This window comes from Euprymna scolopes, chromosome 40, assembly GCF_053919585.1.
Source record: "Euprymna scolopes isolate OS-2025 chromosome 40, ASM5391958v1, whole genome shotgun sequence".
NCBI lineage: Eukaryota > Metazoa > Mollusca > Cephalopoda > Sepiida > Sepiolidae > Euprymna > Euprymna scolopes.
In genome coordinates this window covers 51,147,690-51,172,003 of record NC_136521.1, presented here as the reverse complement: position 1 = coordinate 51,172,003, position 24,314 = coordinate 51,147,690, and the positions used below count along the sequence as shown (strand labels likewise).

The window sequence follows — 24,314 nt, the reverse complement described above, 5'->3', positions numbered from 1 at the left end:
AAACACTATCAATCTTTTTTGAGATGATCTGCAACTCCTATCGGGCGGGTCTCGCAGCCATAGAGAGGGGCCATCCTGACAAGCGCCTGATAAATCCAGAGTTTCATGCCTATTTTGATCTTTTGATGAGACCACAGATCGAGTGGTAGGTGGTCGAATCGATCATTAATCAATTTCTGATTTTTATTAAAGTTTTAAATTTTTTTTTTTTTTTTTTTACAGGTCAGTGTTTTGAAGGCGTACCTCAAAGAATTTGTTGAATGTATTCCACTTTTGGATCAACATTTTTATGATTTTGTCAGAGTTATTCTGGTGAGTCATTCGACTGTTTTTTTTTTTTTTTTTTTTATCAAATTGATTAAAAATTAACTGGGTTCTTGGACAGAATTCCCCTTATATTAAAAAATACAAAAATAAAGATAAAAAAAATCTGTATCACATACATACCTGCAACAAAACGAAAATGTCATATTCCAAAAGTCACATAAATTGATCAAGTTTTATTTTTATAAAGAAAATCATTTTTAAACAATTAGAATTCATAAGTGGAAGCATCAGTTCGGTCTCTAAAGGCAATGGATACCCCCTGCAAGGGTAGCTGCATGTGTAATTATGAGATTAGGGTTGCACAATCCCTAACCAACCACACCTCTCCTGAATCGGCACTGCTTGAGTCCAGTAGCAAGGAGAGGTTCAGGATGACTGGAAACAATGCTGAGATAAGCAGAGAGCAGCACCTGGAATTTCTAAATGGTCGCCCATTTTAGTACTGACCAGGCTCCATGTTGCTTAACTTTGGTGATCTAACGAGAACCAGTGCATCAACGTGATTATGCTGAATATTCATGAGTATTACAACTATAAAACTCAAGTTTGAATTATTAAGTTATCTCTTCTTTTTCTTCTTCTCACCCCCCCCCCCCCCTCATCTCAAATCAGGGATATTGCCACTGAGATGTCAAGAGGCTATTGTGAATAAGAGCCAGATTTTTTTTTTCTTCCTTTATGGAAATTGCTTAAGACAAATCCTGAAGCCACTTGATATAAAGAATTAAAAAAAAAAAAAAATCTATTCCAATGTCAGAAAGTAGACAACGATAAGTGTTAGATGGATAGCTTCAGGAAACGGCAATTATTCCCCCTTTGTCAGAAACATCACTCGTTGAACGTGAGGATTAAAGAACAAAATGAGGGAAGCAAGAGTCATGAAAAATGGCGAAAGTAAACCCAACATCCACTTTCTACGCTGCTTAAATAGGGAGTTTTGCTGCAAGATGTTTGTTTACATTTCATTTTAATTTTTGCGTGTTTGTACAGCTGAGGGACCAAGGATGGAATTTCAAAGGTAAGCACTCCGACTTCATTTGTTTGGGATAAACATTGTACCCTTTCTAGTACAGATGCAGCACTTCAACTGGCATGGATGGCCATTATTACCAGGAGCAGTGAACAATTCATTGTTCGTGGCAAAAAAAAAGGCTGAAAACCCTCAAAATCTGCTTTTCTCTTTTTTTCTCTCTCTTTCTCTCCTTCTCTCTCTTTCTCTCCTTCTCTCTCTCTCTCCCTCCTTCTCTCTCTCTCTCCCTCCTTCTCTCTCTCTCTCTCCCTCCTTCTCTCTCTCTCTCTCCCTCCTCTCTCTCTCTCTCCCTCCTTCTCTCTCTCTCTCTCCCTCCTTCTCTCTCTCTCTCTCCCTCCTTCTCTCTCTCTCTCTCTCCCTCCTTCTCTCTCTCTCTCTCCCTCCTTCTCTCTCTCTCTCTCCCTCCTTCTCTCTCTCTCTCTCCCTCCTTCTCTCTCTCTCTCTCCCTCCTTCTCTCTCTCTCTCTCCCTCCTTCTCTCTCTCTCTCTCCCTCCTTCTCTCTCTCTCTCTCCCTCCTTCTCTCTCTCTCTCCCTCCTTCTCTCTCTCTCTCCCTCCTTCTCTCTCTCTCTCCCTCCTTCTCTCTCTCTCTCCCTCCTTCTCTCTCTCTCTCCCTCCTTCTCTCTCTCTCTCCCTCCTTCTCTCTCTCTCTCCCTCCTTCTCTCTCTCTCTCCCTCCTTCTCTCTCTCTCCTTCTCTCTCTCTCCCTCTCTCTCTCTCCATCTCTCTCTCTCCATCTCTCTCCCTCCTTCTCTCTCTCTCCCTCCTTCTCTCTCTCTCCCTCCATCTCCCTCTCTCTCTCCATCTCTCCCTCTCTCTCTCCATCTCTCCCTCTCTCTCTCCATCTCTCTCTTTCTTTCTCTCTCTTTCTTTCAAAACCTACCAAATCTATGTCTGCCTATATCACCATAATATATATTGAGTTTCTAACAATATTTTGTATAATTTTTTTGTTTGAACTCATTTTCCCAAACTTACTGTGTTCACCATTTTTCTTTTTAAAATATATATTGATAAACACTGATTTTTTTTTTTTTTTTTTTTTTTTCAGAGCATTAATTGGTACGTAAGTGAATCGCTATGCAAAGAATACTTGGATTTCTTGGTTGCATTAAGCATTGCGCAACCTGTGCACTTAACAAATGTTTTAATCGCTTTGGTACAGAGGTTCAGGCCGAGTAAGTAGACTCTTTTCAATTCATCTATTGTGTAGGTCTAGCTAAAAGTCAGAAACTATACAAGACACAAATATAATTTTTGTGCAAATGAATCTTATTAATTTTTCTTTTTTGGTGCTTGTGTAGATTTGGTAATCTTTTAAACCAACACATAGCAGATGAAAACATTATTAGGCACTTACGTTTCACCATGTCAAAATGAGTACAGATTCCAAAAGTAATCCTGTAAAAAAAAAAAAAAAAATATGCTTGATGTATTAGCAAAAAAATCGATTACAATTACAGTCCGATGTTTTGTGTTTGAAAATTATAAGTCCGAAGATTCTAAATGATACGAATAACCAATCCTTGTCTCAAAAATTCAGAAATTTCATCTATATAAAAGGCAAAACGCATGCAAGAGTTGTATGTCCAAGAAAGGCTTTTTTTTTGGGGGGGGGGGTTACTATCGCTTAGAACTTCTTATATACTGTGTAGATCATAATATGTACGAATTGTGAACACGCGTCGCAGCTAGATTTATTTACATCGAGTTTGACACAATTCTTGCTATTTCGGCCCGTCTTGTGTTGATTCGACTTTATCGTATAAAAGCAAAACTGATGTGAAACTAAGGCGCGGTTCTCGGCCTATGGGCCGGGAGTGTCCAGAAAGCAATAGACGTTTGGTCGCTGTCGTTTTTCACCGTCATACCGGACAATTGCTTTCATTTGGACACTCCCCTATTAAAGGGGAGCGAGCTGGTTTTCCCCAACACGCTGGGGAAAGGAAACCAGACAAAGTTGGGTAAAAAACAAACAAAAGAACTATCCCGCAGCTAAAATTAAGTGCGGAATTTACTTTCCTTTGACCTAATTGATTTCGCCGCACCTGTCATTTATAAACGTTAAATTGAAATTGATTTCAGTTACCTTTCATTGCGAGGGCGAGTGGGTAACTTATCAAGGTTTTCATCTCAACGTCTCGGGTTCAATACTACTTACCTATCAAAACTTTTTTTTTTTTTTTCCCCCAATTTTTTAAACAAGTTTTTTTTTTTTTTTTTTTTTTTTTTTTAACTCTTTTTTTTTTACATCATGTTCGTTTTTTTTTTTTGTTTTTTTTTTTTGTTTTTTTATAAAGAAGTTTAACATAGGGTTTGGATCTATCAAGACAACAAAATATAAATTAAGAATATCATTTAGTGTATTTCCTTATGTGTTACAATTGTTTCATAACCATTTGGACAAATTTAAACATATCATTTAAAAATATTCCAAAAATAGCTACTCTTCAGACACCAAAATGTGTGTCTGTACATTTCCGTACGCAATAACTCTGTCAATTTTAAGTCTAAAGACTCGAAATTTGATATACAAGGTACTGAGATTTGGGAAAATCAACGTAATCGGTTTTCAGCCAGAAATTTTGCGATTAAGGGGTCAAAGTTCGACAATTTGACCTTTAAGAACTCTACCAAACTCCTCCAACAATTTTGGGTCTAAACCCTTGAAATTTTAGATATAGGTTCCTTGAACATGGATCTAACTTAATAACTTAAGTTGAGCCCAAAACAATAAATTTTAAGGGGTCATAATAGGGGTCAAAGTTAAAAAAAAATTGACTTTTTTTTTTGCTCAGCATACACCTCCAAACACCCGGGCAACGCCGGGCACCCATTGCTATTTATTTATTTTGTTTTTTTGGCTATTTTAGCTCTCCTTGTAATATAGCCAGTTTTGAAATGTTGGTAGATATGTTTGGGTGTGTATATATATATATATATATATATATATATATATATATATATATATATATATATATATATATGGCACAATCACATTGACACACCGGTTCTCAACAGATCACCAAAGTTAAGCAACATTGAGTCTGGCCAGTACTAGATGGGTAACCATTTGGGAAGGCTAGGCGCTGTATGTATAGTGTGGAGTCCTAGAAATTTCCAGCTTGATATCTGGAGGCGCATTAATTCATCGGGAGCGATGCATCCTCAGTCTTTGTTAAAACATGCATCTAGGAGAAAAAAAACTTTGATGTAAAAACCTGCGATCTACTGTATACTCCGTCCTGTGGCAGTATCTGCACTGACAAATGTTAGCAGTAATAGCGAAAAGTGTGGTTGGTTCTACACAAAACCTTCACCACTATAAACAAATCGTGTGTGTGAATTTCTGAGCAACTTAGTTGTTATGGCAAAAGCTCATGCGTCGAAATCGACAGGAAAGTCCGTCATATATTTGTATAGTGATCATCTCGTGGTTATGTCAATATGTGTATAACATTTAACGGATTGTTCATAAGACATATACAAATTGCAAAGCATTAAAGGGGACAATACTTTCTCGTCCGTCGATTCCATTCGGCCAGTTTTTGCTTCATCTGTTTGGACCATCAGATGTGGAATAAAGATCTTCAATTTTTCAAAAAAAAAAAAAAAAAAAAAAAAGGGGCAACACAGAAATCATTAAAAAAAATAACATTTATTTGCAAGCACTGTTCTTATTCACAGTTCCAGTTTGTTGACTTCAACCCGCTTCTCGGTCGTTCGGAGAAACCCAACTTCTCTTGTTAGCTCCAAAAACCCAACTCCAGCAACTAGCTCGATCTCCACGTCTCATTCTAAGATCCCATGTCGAACTGCTAGAGATCAAACCTATTTTTAAATGATTAATTTATCAATTCAATCGTTCTAAAACCGATTTTGTTTATACTATTTATCTACGCATTAGCTTTCTAGTTTATATTTATTTAAACGTTTATTTCAACTAGAATTTGATTTCAAACAACCAATTTATCCTAGGCTAGCAAGGTTATGTGGCATCATCCGGCATTTCTGATGCTACATCTTTTGTGTACCTTGACGAACAACTTCCTATTCCTTTGTTCTGCTGATGAACCTATTTCCTCATTTTTGTTGTTATTTTTTTCCTCTTGGAGAGACGTTGATAGTATTACACCGACACAAATTCAGAAACGTAATATCGTTTTGTTGTAGATATTGACCCGCTACAAGCAGTTCTTGTTCAACAACGGCAACATTTGACCATTTGTGGCTATGTCCAAGTTGCTTTGAAGTCGATTCAAGACCGTGTGCCAATGTAAGTATTTTCTTGTCATCATTTTCTGTACGTTGCTGTGTTTTTTTGTTTGTTTTTTTTTTCTGATCTAAAACATGTCCCTTATCACATTTCCACAGTAGTTTTTTTGTTTGTTTTTTTTCATGAAGGTCACCACTTATCAAGGCCTGGAAGCCACTCGGGGATAAGGGTTATTGCGTGTACAGTAATCAATGGGATAGTATCGTAGTAATTGTTAAATTTGATAAAGTGTCTTACTTAAAGGGGTGGTTCATCAGGAACTTGTTTATGTTGGACTTGAAGACATCCAAGTTGTTGTCAGGTGGGAAACAGGTAAACGGAAGAGAGTTCCACAGGCGTGCACTTCTAAGAAAGAAGCTTTGTTCATGGAATCTACATTTTGATTTAGGAACAGATAAAGAGTGGGGAAAATTACTGACAGTGGTTTCAGCTAGACAGGTGTTTTTCGTGGAAGGTTGGCGGGCGGGGGGGGGCCTCAGACGAGCACTTCCCATGGAAATAACGATAAAACAACAACAGGCTTGCAACATCCCTTCTGTAGGAGAGAGGTTGCAAGGAAGAGAAAAGGGCATCCTCCACTAGGCTACGAAGTCTATTTTGTACTCTGTCAAGGCAGGATAGGCTGTTTTTAGCTTTGTTTCTTTTACGACTACTTCCACGGAATGTGCTCTGATGAACTTGCTGCACTTGTAGCCCCTTAACATAAATACCCTCAACTCGCTTGACTAGTAGCAAGATTCCAACCCTTCACTGTAGAAGTCTCTAAATGCTAGAAAATCTAACCCTGATAGGTTCTTTCTTTGAACCACTTGCCTCTGGAATTTCCTTCCTACTCCTTGTTTCTGCAACTATACTAACATGCAGAAATTAAAATGCAACATAAGCGAGTATTTTGCTACTCAACTCCCTGTCTAGGTTGCTTTCTAGAAATCTAGCCCCTATCACAGTATTCCTTTAGGCTTCAGTTGTGGCACTATCTTAGTGCCCTGGTTGTGGTAGTTGTTAACGCACCCTTCAGCAATGCAATCCCATGATTCGCTTCCTTTTATCGACCTCTTTTTCGTCTGGACAGCCATGGGGTAAGACGTCTATTTTTGTCTCTCCGTAAATTAGTTATGGTTAGTTAGTTTTAATTGTAAAAGTTAATTATCTCTTGTAAATAGTTTTTGTAAAAATAGTGTAATATTTTCTTGTAAAAAAAAAAAAATAGTTATATTTCTCATATATAACCATTGTGTCACATGTCATTTTTTGTGTCTGCCATAAATGTCTTAAGTCGAATGAAGCAGCCCTGAGGACAAGAAAGGTTCCAACCAGAATGCCACCAGAGTCAAGACGTCTTCCTGTGAGAAGAACCCTAACCCAACATCTCAGATATGCTTTTCCCCTTGATACTCATCGTCACATCATCATGGAACCGTTTCTAAGGCATTTAGTATAACACGTGGGTCGGTCACACACCAGTGACTGGCTGATAGTGTTATACAGTGGCAATATGCCTCTTTTGGGGGTGGGGGGTGCATGGGAAACAAAAATAAAAGAAATTGATATGGTATCTACCTTTTACAAACTACGTGAACTCTTCCTCTTCAGGTCCTGAATATGACCTTAAACTATATCCAGTGGTGAGGCCCTAGCTTGCAGGCTTTGGGGAGTGTGGAGCCACTCTTTAATTGCCATTGCTCCCAGGTCCACTCCAATTCGGAGTGGTAGTACCTGTTAGGGTCCTAACTATGGGTTAAATAGAAACCGACTTGAAAAACAACAAATATATTCTATTAAAAAAAATTTCTTCAAAATCTTTGGATTCGGCATTAAATAACCTGAAAAGGGTTGATATGCCGTAAAACAAAAGCAACCAACCAACCATCTTCCTCTTCACTATAAATACCAGGAGCAATGTCCAAGTTTCTTTTAAGTCAATTCAAGACAAGTGTGTTGATTTAAGTGTCCCTCAATGTTGTCATCGTCTTCCGGTGGGTTTTTTTTTTCTGATCTGAAACAACGTCCCGCAAAAAAGGACATATGAGTTTGAAGTAGCTTGGTGTACTTGGCTAGAGTTCAAAACTGGCTTCGAAACCTAGTAGGTCTCCCTTTTCTCTTCCCTGCAACCTCTTTCTCACAGAAGAGACATTGCAAGCCTGTATCTGCTCTATTGTTATTTTCATGGCAAGTGCTCGTCTGAGCTCCAATCTATTACCCCCCCTTGCCAAATTTTCACAAGAAAAAAAAAAAACACTCGACTAGCTACAACCACTATCAACAATTTCCCCCACTCTCTATCTGTGTCTAAATCTAAATGCAGATTCCATGAACAAAACCTCTTTCCTAGAATTGGTCGCCTGTGGAACACTGTTCTGCTGGCCTGCTTCCCACAATACCGTTGCCTTCAAAGTTAATGTAAACAAGTTCCTGTTGAATCATCCCCTTAAATAATCAAATTCTACCCAACTTGGACCGATTACTACACCTTATATTCATTAACCCTTATCCTCGAATGGCCTTCAGGCTTTGATAAGTGGTGACTCCCAAGTATTTAAGAAAAAAAAAGATAATCAAGTAATAATCTGGTAAGCCGCCTTACTGAGCGCGTGTTCATGGTGGCAGTTGGTACATCCTTAGCATGCGGTTTTGGCGTACCTTTCAACATCTGTCATGGATAGCTCCACCAGTCTGTATTCATGGCTTAACCAACCAATCATGTTCTTGTAAAGAGGAGGGATGTATTTGTATTCATTATGTCACATATATAAAAGTGAAAATGTGTGTTTGTATGTCGGTCAAAAACTTTTCACAGGCGTATCGAACTGTGACAAAATTGGTATCGTTAGAAGGATCAATCTCTTGGATGATAAATATCTAAACATCGGCCAAAAAGATATTCTGTATTGGTCAACTGCACAGTTTTTGCATCAATATTTTTGCAAGTCATAATACGCCTAGCGATCTCAACGTATGTTTAAAAGACGTTATTTCGAAGGCCAATGGTGTCATAAAGTCACCATGGGCAAGACAGTGTTTGCGAACCTGCCTGCCTACAATGGTTAATTTTTTTTTTTTTTTTTTTTTTTTTTTTTTTTTGTGCTCGCACGGGCACTCGCTGCTAATTTGATTGAAACTTTTCTTTTCTTTTTTCTTTTTTTTTTTTTTTTTTTTTAGGGGCCAGTTTGCTTAATAGCCTTACTATACCACCTCTCGACACCCGGGTAACTCCGGGTACCCATGCTAGCCACATATAAAGTTATCTTGTCAGATTTTTAAAAGTTAAACCCAAATAGCATTTAAACTGACAAATCTAACTTTGCTTCTAACTAGCCAATTTTTATCTGCTATTGTTGTACCATGTTGTTGGCAATATAATAGTAATACTTCACTACAATTTATTAGATATGTGATAATATGAAATCTCTTAATCCATGTCCCATTGTTGCAATGTTGCATCCGTCTTCTTTAGGTATCAGGTCTCTTATTACAGACGTCTATGCACATGGCTTTCCAGTCCCCTCTGCATTCAGTCTTTCTGATTAGATCTATAGTTGGGTTTCCAGTGAGACTGTTGAGACTGGGTAATTCATCTCAAATCCAGACCATGACATCCTTACCTCTCAGATTTTTTCCAAACTTTCACCATATGTTGGTATCATAAAAACTAGGGAATCCTGAAAATTTGAGCTTTTAACTCCAAGCGGTTCCAGAAATATCGCAATTTTGGTATTTTACGTATATCGCGTCGAGGCGAAAATTTGCGAAATTATGAACTTAGGTTTTTGGGCATAAATCAATTTCTAGACTAGGTAGAATCTTGAAAATTTGCATGAACAAGGTTTTCCACACAAGGAATCCAAAAATCATGTTTAAACCCTCTGAAAATGAACTGTTTCTGAGTTATTAATCTTTTAAGCCGAGATTTGGGTATTTGTCTAAGGCGACCCAAAAAGCGTGGCACTATTGGAAATTGAATTTTATTTTTTTGTTCTTAGACATTCTTGATAGTCTGAACTTAAATTCCTCCAAAAAAGGTGTTTGGTTCTTTCTTCGTTAGCTCACAATCGAACCTCAAAGATGGGCAGTTTTACGGGCCTCACTTCCAGACAGAGCAATGTACAAGGAGTCACTTGACTCCACCATAAACAGGAAGTCATGAATTTTATTTTGACTTCCTGTTCATTTAAGAAGTGGTATTGCTGCTTTCTGGTGTTTCTTTAGATTGGCTGAAACTATTTTGTTTGTTTTTTGTTTGATGCAAGGATGTAAGTAGCAGGTAAAGTCAAGTAAGCGGATAGGGAGGATTCTCTAGTTTTTATGGCACCAACATATGGTGAAAGTTTGGAAGAAATCTGGGAGGTAAGGGTGTCAAAGATGTTTTTTTTTTGGATGATTTGAAATGGAATTACCCGACTGTCAATGAACTTTGTCTTCCTCTACTCTTCTTTTTCTGCATGCTGAATTTTTTTTTTTTTTTTTTTTTTATAGTGAGGCCATCCGGCCGCGTTAAATGGCCGAAGAACTTTAACTGTCTTTCTCTGTTCCTGTTTTACAAGTATTTTAATAGAATGTGCTTTGATGAACGCATTGCACTTGTACATACCCTTGACAAGCTCAGTTAGCAACAAAATTCCACCCCTTCACTGTAGAGGTATTTAGATACTGGAACGCCTTCTACTCTAATAGTTTCTTTTCTCAGATTTCTAGACTTTAGAATGCCCTCCTGGTTTCCTGCTTCCCTGACTATACTAACCTGTACAGATTTAAATGTAATGTAAACAAGCATCTCGCTCATCTCTTTAGATAATCATCGGTAAACACAATTCCCAATAGTAACCCTTTACATGCAAGTGACAATATGCATTGTTTCGGATGAACAAGAGTAAAAATAAATAAAATAAATTTTTTAATTGAAACTGGGTGGGCATAAGTCAACATAAGTTTTCTTGTACGCATGCACAAATATACATACATTTATAAGTAGGTTCATTTTTAACTATTTCTTATCCGTCGGGCGATAGCTCAAACGGTAATGACTAAAACTGGTGCAGTATGTTTTGATTCTGATTCTAGCTGATGGCACCAAAGTCTTTTTTTACACTTAAATCACTACTATATATTAGGTAAAATATAATGATCGATATGTACGGCATAATCACGTTGACACACCGGTTCCCGCTGGATCACTGAAGTTAAGCAATGTTGAACCTGGTCAGTACTAAATGGGTAGCCATTTTGGACTTCCAGGTGTTGTATGTGCTCTCTGTTTATCTCTGCATTGTTTCCAATCGTCCTGGACTCCTTGCCACTGGACTACAACCGTTGCCGATTCAGGAAAGGTGTGGTTGGAGATTGCGCAACCCTTGCCTCACAATTACATGTGCAGCTGCCCCTACAGGGGGTATCCTTTGTCTTTCAAGACTGAATGGAGGCATCATAATAATTGATAGAGAATTGATCCTATAATCATAAATACGGAATCTTCATGAATTAAAATATAATAATTAAGCGTATTTTACAATTAGCCAACGCCAAGGGCCTAGCTAATCACAAAAAAAAAAAAAAAAAAAAAAAAAAAAAGCAAGATAAGCAAGGGGAATAACTTCTATTTTCATTGAATATCTGAGTTGGCTCCCTTATGGCTGAAATAGTATTTTTACAGGATGATTTTTTTTTTTTTTTTTTTTCTTCTAGAGGCGCCAAACTTTGGCAACTTTATTTTCTTATTAGTTATTTTCAGTTCAGCTTGGTTTGGCAATTCATCATAAAGATACTGACACCCAAACAGCGTTTTCAAATTTAACATAATTTTACTAAATGAACCTGTCAACTAGCCATCTCATTTGTGTGATTTAATCTCATTAGATTATTTTCTTTTGAGTTAGAGTTTTTTGTCTACACTGATAAACCAGACACAATAGACCACTTGGAAGACAACATTGGACGCGTTATTGCTGAAATATAGCCTAATAGCATTGAGCTTTTGAAAATTAGATCTCTAGATTATACCAGGAGGCTATGTATTTAAATTATAAATGTCAAAAATAAATCCTTTGAATAAACCTCATATTTGTATAATAAAAATATTTTTCTGTGATTTATTTTCGTTTAAATTTAGCCATCTCTAAAAAAAAATCACTAAAACTGTATAAGTTTAAAAACTTGTTAATAATTGTTGAATAATCCAGATCCCCGGGGAGTGACAATCAGTCTTTCACAAGTCTGTATACAAAGTCCGTGTGAGAGTGATGGCAAACAAAAGTCAGTCACAAGTTTGGATGCAAGGTCCGGGAGATGATGTCAGAGGAGGATCAAATTCTATGATGCAAAGTCTAAATAATCAATTTTCTACCTCATCATTTTTCGTAAATTTTAGATATGTTACTAGTTGAGACCTAACAATTACGTAGGTACCATTTGTTTTACTTGAAATTCAATGGGGTTTTTTTTGTTTTTTTTTTTTTCATTATTATAATACAGAAGCATCCATTTTTGTTACCATGTAAAGGAGGTAATTCTGATTTTATTTCATAGATTTATTTCTCTTACACTGACTTAAGTTGTGTGTGCGTATGTTTAGAGAGAGGAATGGGCTGGGCAAAGAAGAAAGAGATGGGGGGGGTAGAAGTTATGTTATACTTTTGTCCCCGAGCAATGCCAGGGAGCTCTGAGTTTATACTAATTTCAACATGACGCCTAAGTACGTAATGGTTTCATTTGAAATGCATTGGTTTTTAAAACCTCACCATTTTACACAAGCGCTCTTTTTTTGTCATGTTAAACATATTTGATACCCAGGCAATGTCGGATATACTAGTATCAAGTAATCTACAGATTTTTCAATTTTGATTGCTAAACCATTTCAGCTGAGAGATTTTTTTTTGTTTTTTTTTTCTTTTAGGATGCAAAGTACGTTGATGGGGATCATCGTGAAACAGTTTCCATATTTCAAGCATGATATCTTTCAAGTCGAATGCTACGTCCGCAATTTGCTTCAGTTAACATTATCCATGCCGACTTATCGGTTCCAAATCTTGGAACTGGTTGTTTCAAAAATTACTGCATTTGATGTAAGTATAAAAAAAAAATGTTGCTGCTTTTTTTTTTTTTTTTTTTTTTTTTTAATTAAAAAAACAAAAGTTGCTGCTTATTTAGAATGTGACTTAATTTAAAAAAAAAAAAATACAAAAAATTTTTTATGATGTAGATATTAGCCATGCTTCCCACTGCCGCATGATGTGACATAAGGTCAGAAGGTGGGTAGTCAAACCAGCACCTCTAAAAGAGGGGTACTTTGGCTTGCCTTAGGTAGTAAGTGATAAACTTGCTCCAACCGAAAGCTGGGTGGCAAGGCCTGGAAGGGTAGGCCTCCTAGGTACTACCAAGGTGGCGTACCTCAGCCCAACAGGTACTGGGCCAGTTCTTGGCCCCTGCATCTATCGGGCTAATTGTTAAGAACGGATTCTTAACTGGTACTTCTACTCAGTCTATGATGTATGTACCCATCACAGAACAAAGATTTCATATTCCAAAAATTACATAAATTGATTGAGTAGGTTTTTAAAGAAAATCAAATTTCATGAGGAAGCAAGAATGGAGCCGGTAACTACCATATTTCAGAATTTCAAAAGAGACAACTCATTTTAACTACGAAGATTTTGTTTGGGATTCAGAATAATTAGAAAATTTTAAATCCTTAAAATTCATAAATTTCGATTTTCTTAGTTTTAAGGGAAACTATTTCATCAATTTATGTGATTTTTGGAGTGTGTCATCTGCATGGTGAGTACATACATCATAAAGATTTTTCTTTTTTTTTTTTTAATTAAGTGTAATTTTAAATAAGCACCCCTTTTTTTTTTTGTTTTTGTTGTATTAGGCATTAATAATGCAATAGTTTAAAGGAGACAAAAATTTCTTAAATCATATTTTAAAAAAAATAATTTAATTACAAAATTAAATCCAACACAATGCATTTCAATTTCTTAAACAATTTCACCATTTTAATCTTTTGTTAATGTAACGTTACACACGTTAACATGTAGACACTGTCACAAAGGTAACAAAGACAAAAAACTTGACTTCCCTTTTTTTCAGAGGGAACAAGACATTTATTTACAGGTATTTTCAAAAATAACACCCTGTCCGGCCATGTTTAGCATGCATTTTTTCCTGTTGCTCTCGAAAACGGTCCTCTCATGACGACGACCGGTTCTACGCATGCGTCAGATGACGTCATGACCTGATTTACTTTAAATAGTTGAAAAACTGACTAAATTTCATGTCCGTCATGTTAGCTGGTTCGTTATCTAAACGTTTTGGGTTCAAATCGTGTTGTGAGATGTCTTTTTCTTTTTTTTTTTTTTTTTTTCCGATTTTTTAAATTTAAATATTGAACCAGTGTTATTTAAGCCATTTTTCACGTAACGTTCATTTTTCTGGGGGGGGGGGGGGTACGTTGCTTATTCTTAGATTTTCATTAACACCCCCACCCCCGCCGACCACATACACCCAAAAACACCCGGGTACCCACCGATTTTTTTTTTTTTTAAATTTTAATATCGAAACAGGCTTATTTAAGCCATTTTTCACGTTCGTTTCTGTTTTCTTTTTTGTTTTTTTTTTTGTTTTCGATTTTTACATTAGTTTTTTTTTGTTTTTTTTTTTTGTTTTTTTTTTTTCGATGTTTTGAGTCCCCCCTCCTACCGCCCACTGTTTTCCAACTTGATAAGAACCGAAAACAAGCAGGTAGATCTCTAAGTGGAGCTAAAATCTAGATAGGAAAAGAAAAAATAGGCTGGGAGAGTTGGGGAGCATGTGATATGCTTCCAAAATGAATGAAATTTGGGGAAGGCCAGAGGCGAAAAGGAAAAATGAAGAGCGGGCATCTTGGGAGGTTTCCTGTCATTCGCCTGGCTTAGAAAACAGAAATGCTTACTTTAAAGTGTCTGGGGTCCGACAAAACCAGGAACCGTGTGTGTTGTTCTTAAGCGGGGAACACATACTCAAACTTGACTCCTCTGCGTACACACAAGCTCATTACTTCAATCCATCTTTCAAAAACTGCAGGGAATTCCTTCTGTTTGCCAGAACTGCATGCTGTCCAGATGGTAATGCTCTATTTTATTGCCCTACGCCTCTTCATGGGGGGAGGGGTAGCTGAACACACTTGTTTCGTTTAATAACTTTTAACAGACAACCAATCATCTATAATATAAAAGTGAAAATGTGTGTGTGCATTTTCTTCTTTTTTTTTTTTATGTCCGCCAAAGGCTTTTGGGGAGGGTGTCACTGTTTCTTAGAATTTTTTTATATACTCCCTAGATTATAATATGTCCGATTTACGAAACTACGTCGTCTGTATCTTTTATTTCGGCGACTTTTATGTTACAAAATTCGCGCTGTGATTTAATTTCCTCTACTACTGCTGCTGCTACTACTACTACTATGGCGTGATGTTTGATCTAGAAAACCACACATTAACGTTCGTTTAAACACCTGCTTTTTTAAACATTTCATTTCACCCGTCCTCATTTCTCTGCCCACGTAGCGTCGTGTCCCCTCCCAAAACTTTTTTTTTTCTTCTTTTACACCCGGGCAATGCCGGGCACCCCTACTAGTCTATAATATAAATCTTACCTGTCTGTTTAAATGCATGTTTGTGTGTCTGCCTAAAACTTTTGGCCGAGGCGACGGATTTTCAGGAGATCGGTATCATTTTGTAAGTTTGACCCTTTGCGCGACAAATATTTAAAAAAATATTAAAAACACATTAATTCCTTCACCCTCAACTGGGTACTTTTCTACGGGGTGGGGTTGCTTTTTTTTCGCCGATATTTTTTAAAGTCATCCCCTCTTTTTGATTGTCTACCCTTAATTTAAACCTACGTCACTTCCGGTTTGGTGATGGATGCAAAGACGTCACTTTTTTTTCTTTTTTTTTTTTTTTTTCACATTCTTTTCCTCCTTTGCGGTACGGGTTCAAGCCTGCCTGCCTACTACTACTTTTTGTTGCTCAACACTCACTTCCAATAATTTTTTTTTTTTTTTTTTTTTTTTTTTTCACTCCAAGTAAGGCACAGTGCCACTAAGTCGTAAGGAGCTACTATTTGGGACCACATTTGCAGGGATACTATGTAGGGAGTTGGGAAGCGAGATGTTTGTTGACATTACACTAGAAGTTCTACATGTCAATGTAGTCAAGGAAGCAGGAGCTTATGAAGCTGGATAGCGATAAGATACAATCATTATTTTTCAATTTTTTTTTTTTTTTTTTTTTTATTATGATTGCAAAATAAATTTTGGTCAACATTTCTATGATTTTTTTTTTTTCTTTTTTTCGTATGTCTCTAGGTTTCTTGTCCGCGTCATGATATTCTTAACGCTGAGAAAGAAGAGGAAGCTGCGGATTCCGTATTCAACATGGTAAGTCTTTTAGCACATTTTGTGGAAGAACCTGTGAAAACAAAAAGGTACAAGGATGTAATACTGGGGTGATGTGACAGTGTGGGAACTATTGTACAGAATGAAACAATAAAATTGTCGCCCTAGAAAAGACAACATGATTCCATTTCCATTTGATGGAAACTGTTTTTTTTTTTTGTTTTTTTTTTTTTTTTGCAAACCATCTACTAGTTGGCCAGTTGTGTACAAATCCCAAGAGCGATAGGAGCCTTCTATCATGTCTGAAAGTGATACAATGTTCAACGAGCGAGATCGGAGATGCACCACTGTACAACTCATGCTCTCTACCAATCACAGTTAGGACAACAGGACCATTGCCAGTACCTTCAAAATGCAGATCTAGAAGGTTCAACCTTTGCGGGACGTACCCAGGGTGAGGAAAACAAGTTTCTGGCTACCGTTATGGTCTTTGGTGTGGTTTCAAGCGAGAGCCACATCATGCCACCTTCAAAGTCGACTTGAAAATCAGCACCAAAGTGTACCTGGATGTGCTGAGGAGTGTGGTGATACCACACTCCTCAGCACATCCAGGTACACCGGGTGTGGCAGCAGGACTCTGAGCCGGCCCATAAGTCCAAAGAGACCCAGGCTTGGCTTTAGGAGTGCTACAACTTTGTATTTTTCTCTTATTGCTTCCCCCGACCTGGACTACTTTGTTTGGTCATACATCGAGAACATCATCAACATAACCTCACACAACACTAAACCCAGCCTGATTGCCGCAGTCCGGCAAGTATTCGCCGAGCTCCTGCTGGCGCTTGTGGAAAGGGCATGCTCCCAGTTCCGGACATGTATTGAGACTGTGATTGAGGCTAAAAAGCAGCTACATTGAATAGATGTCAGCTGTACTACATAATCAAGTTACCTGAATTGATTTTTTTTTTTTTTTTTTTTTCAATAAAAGTTTTAAAATAAATCTGTAGTGTTGTTTTCTTTAGGGCGACATTTTTGTCATTGCACCTTGTATTTAATATAAGTTAAGTGGACTTTTTTGTTATTTTTCAGAATTTCGGTGTCCAGATTTGCATGTACATTCTCAAGGATGCTCACTGTTAAATCTGCATGTCATTCCAAACTTTTCTTCTTGTATCATGGCATGTTCATGCCGTAGATGGAATCATGGTTAGTGTTCTCCATAGGCTTCAGTTGGTCCTATTCCTCTGAAGACATCACATGATTTTGAACTTGGCAGAAAACATGGGGTGGGTTGCTATTACCTACCCCAGCGTAGTGGCATCTGATTCGCCTATTTGCACCTATTCGTTGTCCTTAGATCATCCTCATAGCTACTGTTGAATAACATAATTCTTAATATCATAGAACCGTTGATTTGCTAGAGATTCATCCTCTTTCATGGCCATTCAACGTCTTGCTGCCGTCGTCATCAGAGTTATCTTTTCCTAGATCCATGTCTTAACTAAGACTTATTTTGATATAAAAAAAGAATAAAATCGGGATATTTACTAAATTGTCACATCACAATAATGAAAATATCCAAAATTTACAAAAAAACATTAAGGTATAAAATTAATTATTAATCAAAATAATTTTTGGAGACAATTAACGAAAATCAAGTTTTGCTAAATTGGCCAAAGATTTTCAGTTTTCAGAAAATTATTATCTCCCTTTTGTTACACCTAGAACTTTTTTTTTTTTTTTGCAAAACTCAATTTTCGCTAATTGTTTTTAAAAACTATTTTCATTAATAGTTAATTTCTTACAGAGGAGATTACTAGACTAGAGTTTCATGTGTGTACAATCAATAAAAGTTCCCATACGAAAAAAGTCTGGAAACTTAATGAAGGCACATCATATATATATATATATATATATATATATATATATATATATATATGATCTGATCAGTTTTGAAAAGTTATTTTTATTTATTTATTTTTTTTTTATTTTTTTTTTTTTCAGGAAATTGAAAAGAAAACAGAAGATCAACAAACATTGTTGAAACTGCCTACGGCCGAAGTTTTGGATATTCTGATGAACCTTCTCTTGACGTACATACAAAATACATGCCATAACAGTAAGCGCATCGCTTCTTTACCTTTCGGCTGTTAAATCCTTGTAGTAATAGTCAGCTAATGTATTTCCTAATTTCCAGTGTGCCTGCTACCGGAAGCGGCGACAAATCAGTTCCTTTTTTTTCATGCCTATATCTCCCCTGTGCATTTGCTCTTTTTTTACTTTTTTAATAATCATCGAAAAGTTTTTCGCTCTTATTTCAATTAAGAATTATTGAAATTAGTTTTTTTTTTTTTTTTTTTTTTTTTTTTTTTTTTTAAAGAATTATTAAAAACATTTTTTGCGTTTTATATATATATATATTTAGAAGGCTGTTTAAAAACATATATATGGCATAATCGCATTGACACACTGAAGTTAAGCAATGTTGAGCCTGGCTAGTGCCAAATGGGTGACCATTTGGAAATTCTAGTCGCTGTATGTGCTTTCCGCTTATCTCAGTATTTGTTCCCAGTCGTCTTGAACTTATATATATACATTCCACTTGCCACTGGAATTAAACAATGTCGACTCAGGAGAGGTGTGGCTGGAGATTGCACACTGCTTGCCACAAAAATTTCACGCGCAGGCACCCCTTTGATGGTATCCATAGTCTGTTAGAGATTAGAGGAAACTTTACTTTACCATCTTAAGAACATTTGAAGAAATTTGAATGTTTATAAAATTCGTTGCATATTTAGAATTAGGCTTATTTTAAAAAAAATGGTACTTGTACAGTTTAATCAAGACATTAAAAAATGAAAATATCAAAAAATTAAAGAAAAAAAGAGTTGTACACATCCGTTATGGAATAAAGTTCTCAAAAAAAAAAAAAATTTCACTTAATTTGATCAAGTAGTTTTTTTTTTTTTATATATATATACAGCGAAAAAACAATTTGCTATGATACCAATCAAAAAATAGCCATATTTCGATTTTTAGGAAGAAAAGCTAGTATTGAAGATGGGGGGGGGGGGTCTGCGCCTTAGACTGAGTTATCTCCCCATGTCGTGTTCTAAAAATCCAAACATGGCTGCCTCCAGCGCGCTGTCATAAAAACTTGTTTTTCTGCTCTAAAAAAAAAAAAAAAAACTACTCTATCAAATTAAGTGATTTTTTTTTTTTTTTAGAACTACAGTCCATACCGGATACGTACAATATAACTTTTCTTCGATATTTTCATTTTTTAATGTTTTGATTAAACTGTACAAGTACCAAAAAAATACATCTTACAGAACAATCTTTATGATGTACATGCTTGTCACAGAACAAGAATGTCATATTCCAAAAATCATGTGGGTTTTGCTAGTAACTTTTCTAATAGGCTAGTAAATGAACATAAAAGAAGAAATTGTCCATAGAGTTCTGATGATACAAAGGAAAATAAATTAAATCTGTGCAGCATAAGGAGATGTGTACGTAACAAAGGAATTCAATTTTACAGCTACATTGAACAAATTGATGAAAGTTCTTGGTTTAGTAGCTGTACAACAGTTGAGGTAGCAGGTCCAGTTCGCAGGTCAAGACCAAGAAAAACATTAGAAGAGGTGATCAAAATGAACCTGAGAGAAAAAGGGATAAATGAAGACCTGGCCAGAGATAGGTTAGTTTGAAAGTCAGGTGAAAAATCTCTAAAACATGAAAGTGAAACTTGGCCAGTGAGGGATGAGGATATGTGTTGCATGGAGAGAAATGATATCATGTGATGTGCGTGTAATATTAATTTTAAAGACGAGCTTAGATCTGATGGCGTTGAGTGAAGATTAAATCTGGCCAGTACAGGGAGAATTGTGCCGGACAGAGGACTTTGATGATATGGTCACGTTGGAAGAATAGATGAGTTCTTGAGTCGGCAGATGTAGTACAGTTGAGGTAACAGGGTCAATTCATATGGGAACACTCATGAAAACATCCAATGTAAACAAGTTCTTGTAGAGCCGTCCCCTTAACTAATTAAATTCTACCCAATTTACACCATTAATGACCCTTATCCTCGAGTGGGCTTCGGGCCTTGATAAATGATGGCTCCCAAGTCAATTTCCACAAACGGTTCAACACAGAATAACAAATAATGCCACTTTTTATGGTATTTGTCCAGCATCAATCATTTTTGCCTTTTTTTTCACAGAGGTCACCACTTATCAAGGCCCAGAGGACACTCGAGGATAAGGGTTAAAGAGTGTACAGTAGTCAATGGGACAATATCGTAGTAATCGTTAGTAGTGGAAATTTGGTAAATTGGATTACTTAAGGGGAACGGCTCATCAAGAACTTGTTTATGTTGGACTTGAAGATGACCATATTTACAGTCAGCTGGAAAGCAGGCAATTGGAAGAGTTCCACAGGTGTGCAGTTCTAAGAAAGAAGCTTTGTTCATGGAATCTACGGTTAGGTTTAGGCACAGATAAAGAATGGAGGAAATTATTAATGGTTTTTTCAGCTGGACGAGTGTTTCTTGTGAAAGTTTGGTGAGGGGGGGGGGGGGACACACCATAGATTGGAGCTTAGACGAGCACTTGCCATGAAAATAACAATAAAGTAGAGACAAGCTCATAACGTCTCTTCTATGAGAAAGAGGTTGCAGGGAAGATGAAGAGAAAAGGGCATCCCCTACTAGGTCACTGAAAGTGTAACAAAGCCAATGATAGGTATATTAGCAGCTGTGGAATCTCGTGTATGCAAATGACCAAGCCATGGTGTGAGGTGACAATGCAGGAAGAGGAACGAAAGAAAAGCCAAGAGGGAAAAAAAAAAGCATGTGTCGGTATGATTATGAAACAAGTTAAACATTAAATTGATGATTTTATAGTTAAATAGAATTGTAGAAGGCGGTACAATGCAGAAGTAACAGAAAGACACAAGCTGAAACAGGTGAGAAATTTTATTAGAACAACTTATAAATAGATGTGTACATATTCATATATTTCATACACGCAATATATTTATATTTGCACAGTGGTCACCTGGGAAAGTCGGTCTGGTGGTATGTCCGTGTAATATAATATTTCGAGAAAGATCTCTTCGTCAGATATTTACTTGACTTTGATTAAACGTGCTGTTGTAAGCAGTAACTGTACCGCAGCAAATCATCGCTCGGAACTTGTAGGTAGTATATGGTTAGGGTTTTTTTTTTTTTTTTTTTCAATTCTTTATTTTATATTTCTAAATTATTTATTTTTATTATATTTTATTTTATTTATTTGTTTTTTTTTTATAATAGTTTATCTTTGGTTCAAACGTGTTGTTGTAAACAGTAACAGTATCGGGCTAAACTATTGTCAGGACCTTGTTGATGGCTTTTTAATCTAATATGATTGAGTTTGTTTGTGTTTTTTTTTACTTATTTTTATTTCTTATTTATCTTATTTTATTTATTTTTTTTATAGTAGTTTATGTTTTATATTGGAGATTTAATTAACTAATTTATTTGTTGTTTGTTGAGAGGTGGTGGGAGCGTAGACTAAGAATATGATGATTTTATACTTAGCAGATTTTAATTTTTGTTGAATAAATTAAAATTAATAAAATTATTGTTTGAACTTTGAAATCAAGGCAACCTTTATGTTGAAACTTTTATAATATTAGTTTTGGGACTTATTCAGCACTTATGGCGGCATTTAAAATTAAAGAAAACATCTGTCTGATATATGTACCAGTCACGAGACGAAGATGAAAAATTCCAAAAATCATGTAATTTGATCTAGTAAATTTTTTAAGAAAATCAAATTTTACTGTTTCGATGAGACTGAAAAAAGCGGGCAACGAATCGGTGAACAAGGTTGGTTGGTTGGTTGGTTTTACGGCATATCAATCCTTTTCAGGTTATTTAATGCAAAATCCAGTGATTTTGAAAAATTTTTTAATAGAATTTTTTTTTTTTTTTTTTTTCAAGTCATTCAGAGTGGACCTGGGAGCAATGGCAATTAAAGTGTGGCTCCACACTCCCCAAAGCCCGCAAGCTGGGGCCTCACCATCGGATATAGTTTAAGGTCATATCCGGGATCAGGTGAACAAGTGTGGACAGTCCTAATGCACGTGGAAATTCTAAAAACAATCACTGATTATCTCCCCTTATGTTCTCTAGTAAAAACATGGGCTTTTCTGTCACTTATCTGTAAAAAAAAAACGGCCTTTTTTTTTTTTTTTTTTTTTTTTTTTTCATTTAAAAAAAAAACAAAACTACTTGATCAATTTTTGTAATTCCGTGATAAGTAGGTACAATATAAAAGTTTTACTTCAATTTTCTAAGTAAAATTTTTTTTTTTTTTTTTTTTTTTTTTTACTGAAGAAAATCAAATTTTACTCCGTGTTGATGTGAGGGGAAAAAGCAGCGTTACAAGCGTATGTTATATTTTCGTGGACATCGGCAATATTACATACCTAATGTGCTTCAACAAGTCATATCTTTTTTATTTGTTGGTCAATTTTTAAAAGAATTACATTGATGGAAAGAGAATAGAATAAGCATTCCAATGATGTTAAATTATTTTTCTTTTATGTGTTCCATGTTTTTATGCTCCAAGTTAAAAATGGAAAAAAACGGTAAAAAATGACGACAGCAAAAAGGGAAACTGTTTTTTCAATGTTTACAAAAAAAAAAACAGCTCTCTAAGCGCTAATGCTAACATAATGCGCTGAGCTGACTAAAGTATTTTCTTCGGCCTTCACTTATCAGTAAAAATCAGCAAATTTGTTTTTTAAAAAAAAAAAAAAACTATTTGATCTTTTTTTCGTTCCGTGACAAGTAGGTCAAAGATAAATGTTTTTCTTCATTTTGTGTTTATCACTATAAGTGCCAATCTGAATGAGCAGCTTATTTTTTGTCCGATCCAGATTTTTAAAGAAGAAAAAAGGTGGCAATATGAGCGATAATAAATTTTTTTTTTTCTTTTTCAGATTTTAACAATAATGCTGATTATTCCAAGGTACAATTAGATTGGAATAATTGCAAAAGATTATTCAAAGAATTACTACTGATCTTTGAAACAATAATTTTACCAACCGATGCTACGTGTCATGTCCAGTTCATCTTTTTCTTCATCTGTAAATACAATGTTGTAAGTTTCATTTTTTTTTTTTTCTCACTCTCTAATGTTGTAGACTCAGTCGCAAATTAGACAAGGAATAGAAAAAATTCAACTCGCCTTTTTTTTTTTTTGTTCTGCAACAGTCATTTTCTCATTCTCCTGCCACACGTGACTTCACATTATAGCTGTGATGTCTCTCTGTGATCATCTTTTCTGATGTGCTCTCTAAGGTGATCGTCTTCTCAAACGTGCTCTCTTCTATTTATAGTCTTCTTTTTCCTTACCATGACTTCATTTTGTTCATGGCTCGATATTTGCATATAGCCGTCCATGCTATATTACAACTTGTGACCCAACCAGTCATGATAAGAAGAGGTTATCTCCAGAGGAGGGGTTACAGAGAGCTAAATTAGAGCATTGCCCCAAAATGGGGCCAGCGAAAGCGGAATTAGAGCCTTTTTTCATTTTAATGGCAGGTCCAGAAAACACTGGATCACTATGCGAATTGGAAAAAAAATGCCATGTTCACTGATGTGAAATACATTTCTTTTGTAAAGTTGAAAATATGAAAAATGATTATTTGGAGATATTAGCGGATGTTTGGTCTCGAGCTGATCCATAGTGGCGGTACGGGTTCCCAGGTGTATGAGACGATTATCAACAAGGAAACCATTGTTGGTGGAAAATTACCTGATCATGATGTGGGAGAGAGGTGGCTGATTATCCAATCAGGACGAACTAGGGTGCAACAGACTGGATGATAATTGGTTAGCAGAGACAACCCGGCATGCTCCTACTCACCCCAACCCGCCATACATAAACCTGTGCCGAGCAAGAAAAATCAGTTTTGTGCAGAGAATCAAGAGAGAGTTGACGCGAAGAGACTGTCCACCATTCCCAACCCCGTCGTTTGATAAGCACTTATCCATTGACCAATTAGAAGCAAGAATCGGTTATTGAGAAAAAACTAAGGCCCTGTTTGTCGACTGTTGTTACCACCAGAAAGAAAAAACTTACAGATAACATTTTCTTTTGTTTTGATTCTCCTGTTAAAAACTGTACATATTTAATATTTTTATTTTTCTCTTTTATGAATATAAAAACTACAACCATACGAAAACTACAACCATACGAAAACTACAACCAGTGTCGGTTATCATTATTGTTAATGCTTAAGTGACTTTAAAGAAAGAAA

The 24,314-nt window shown here is 36.0% G+C and overlaps 1 protein-coding gene across 1 annotated transcript in view; it reads left to right on the top strand.

Annotated features, from left to right (window-relative positions):
• Positions 1 to 24,314, top strand: part of LOC145265564 (RNA polymerase I-specific transcription initiation factor RRN3-like) — a 55,828-nt gene that overhangs the window by 11,083 nt on the left and 20,431 nt on the right. The window contains exons 4-10 of the mRNA XM_080121539.1: positions 223 to 312; positions 2,406 to 2,532; positions 5,528 to 5,630; positions 12,517 to 12,685; positions 15,969 to 16,040; positions 18,000 to 18,114; positions 22,989 to 23,149. Coding sequence (XP_079977665.1) covers positions 223 to 312; positions 2,406 to 2,532; positions 5,528 to 5,630; positions 12,517 to 12,685; positions 15,969 to 16,040; positions 18,000 to 18,114; positions 22,989 to 23,149 — 837 coding nt within the window. The remainder of the gene's footprint in view (positions 1 to 222; positions 313 to 2,405; positions 2,533 to 5,527; positions 5,631 to 12,516; positions 12,686 to 15,968; positions 16,041 to 17,999; positions 18,115 to 22,988; positions 23,150 to 24,314) is intronic.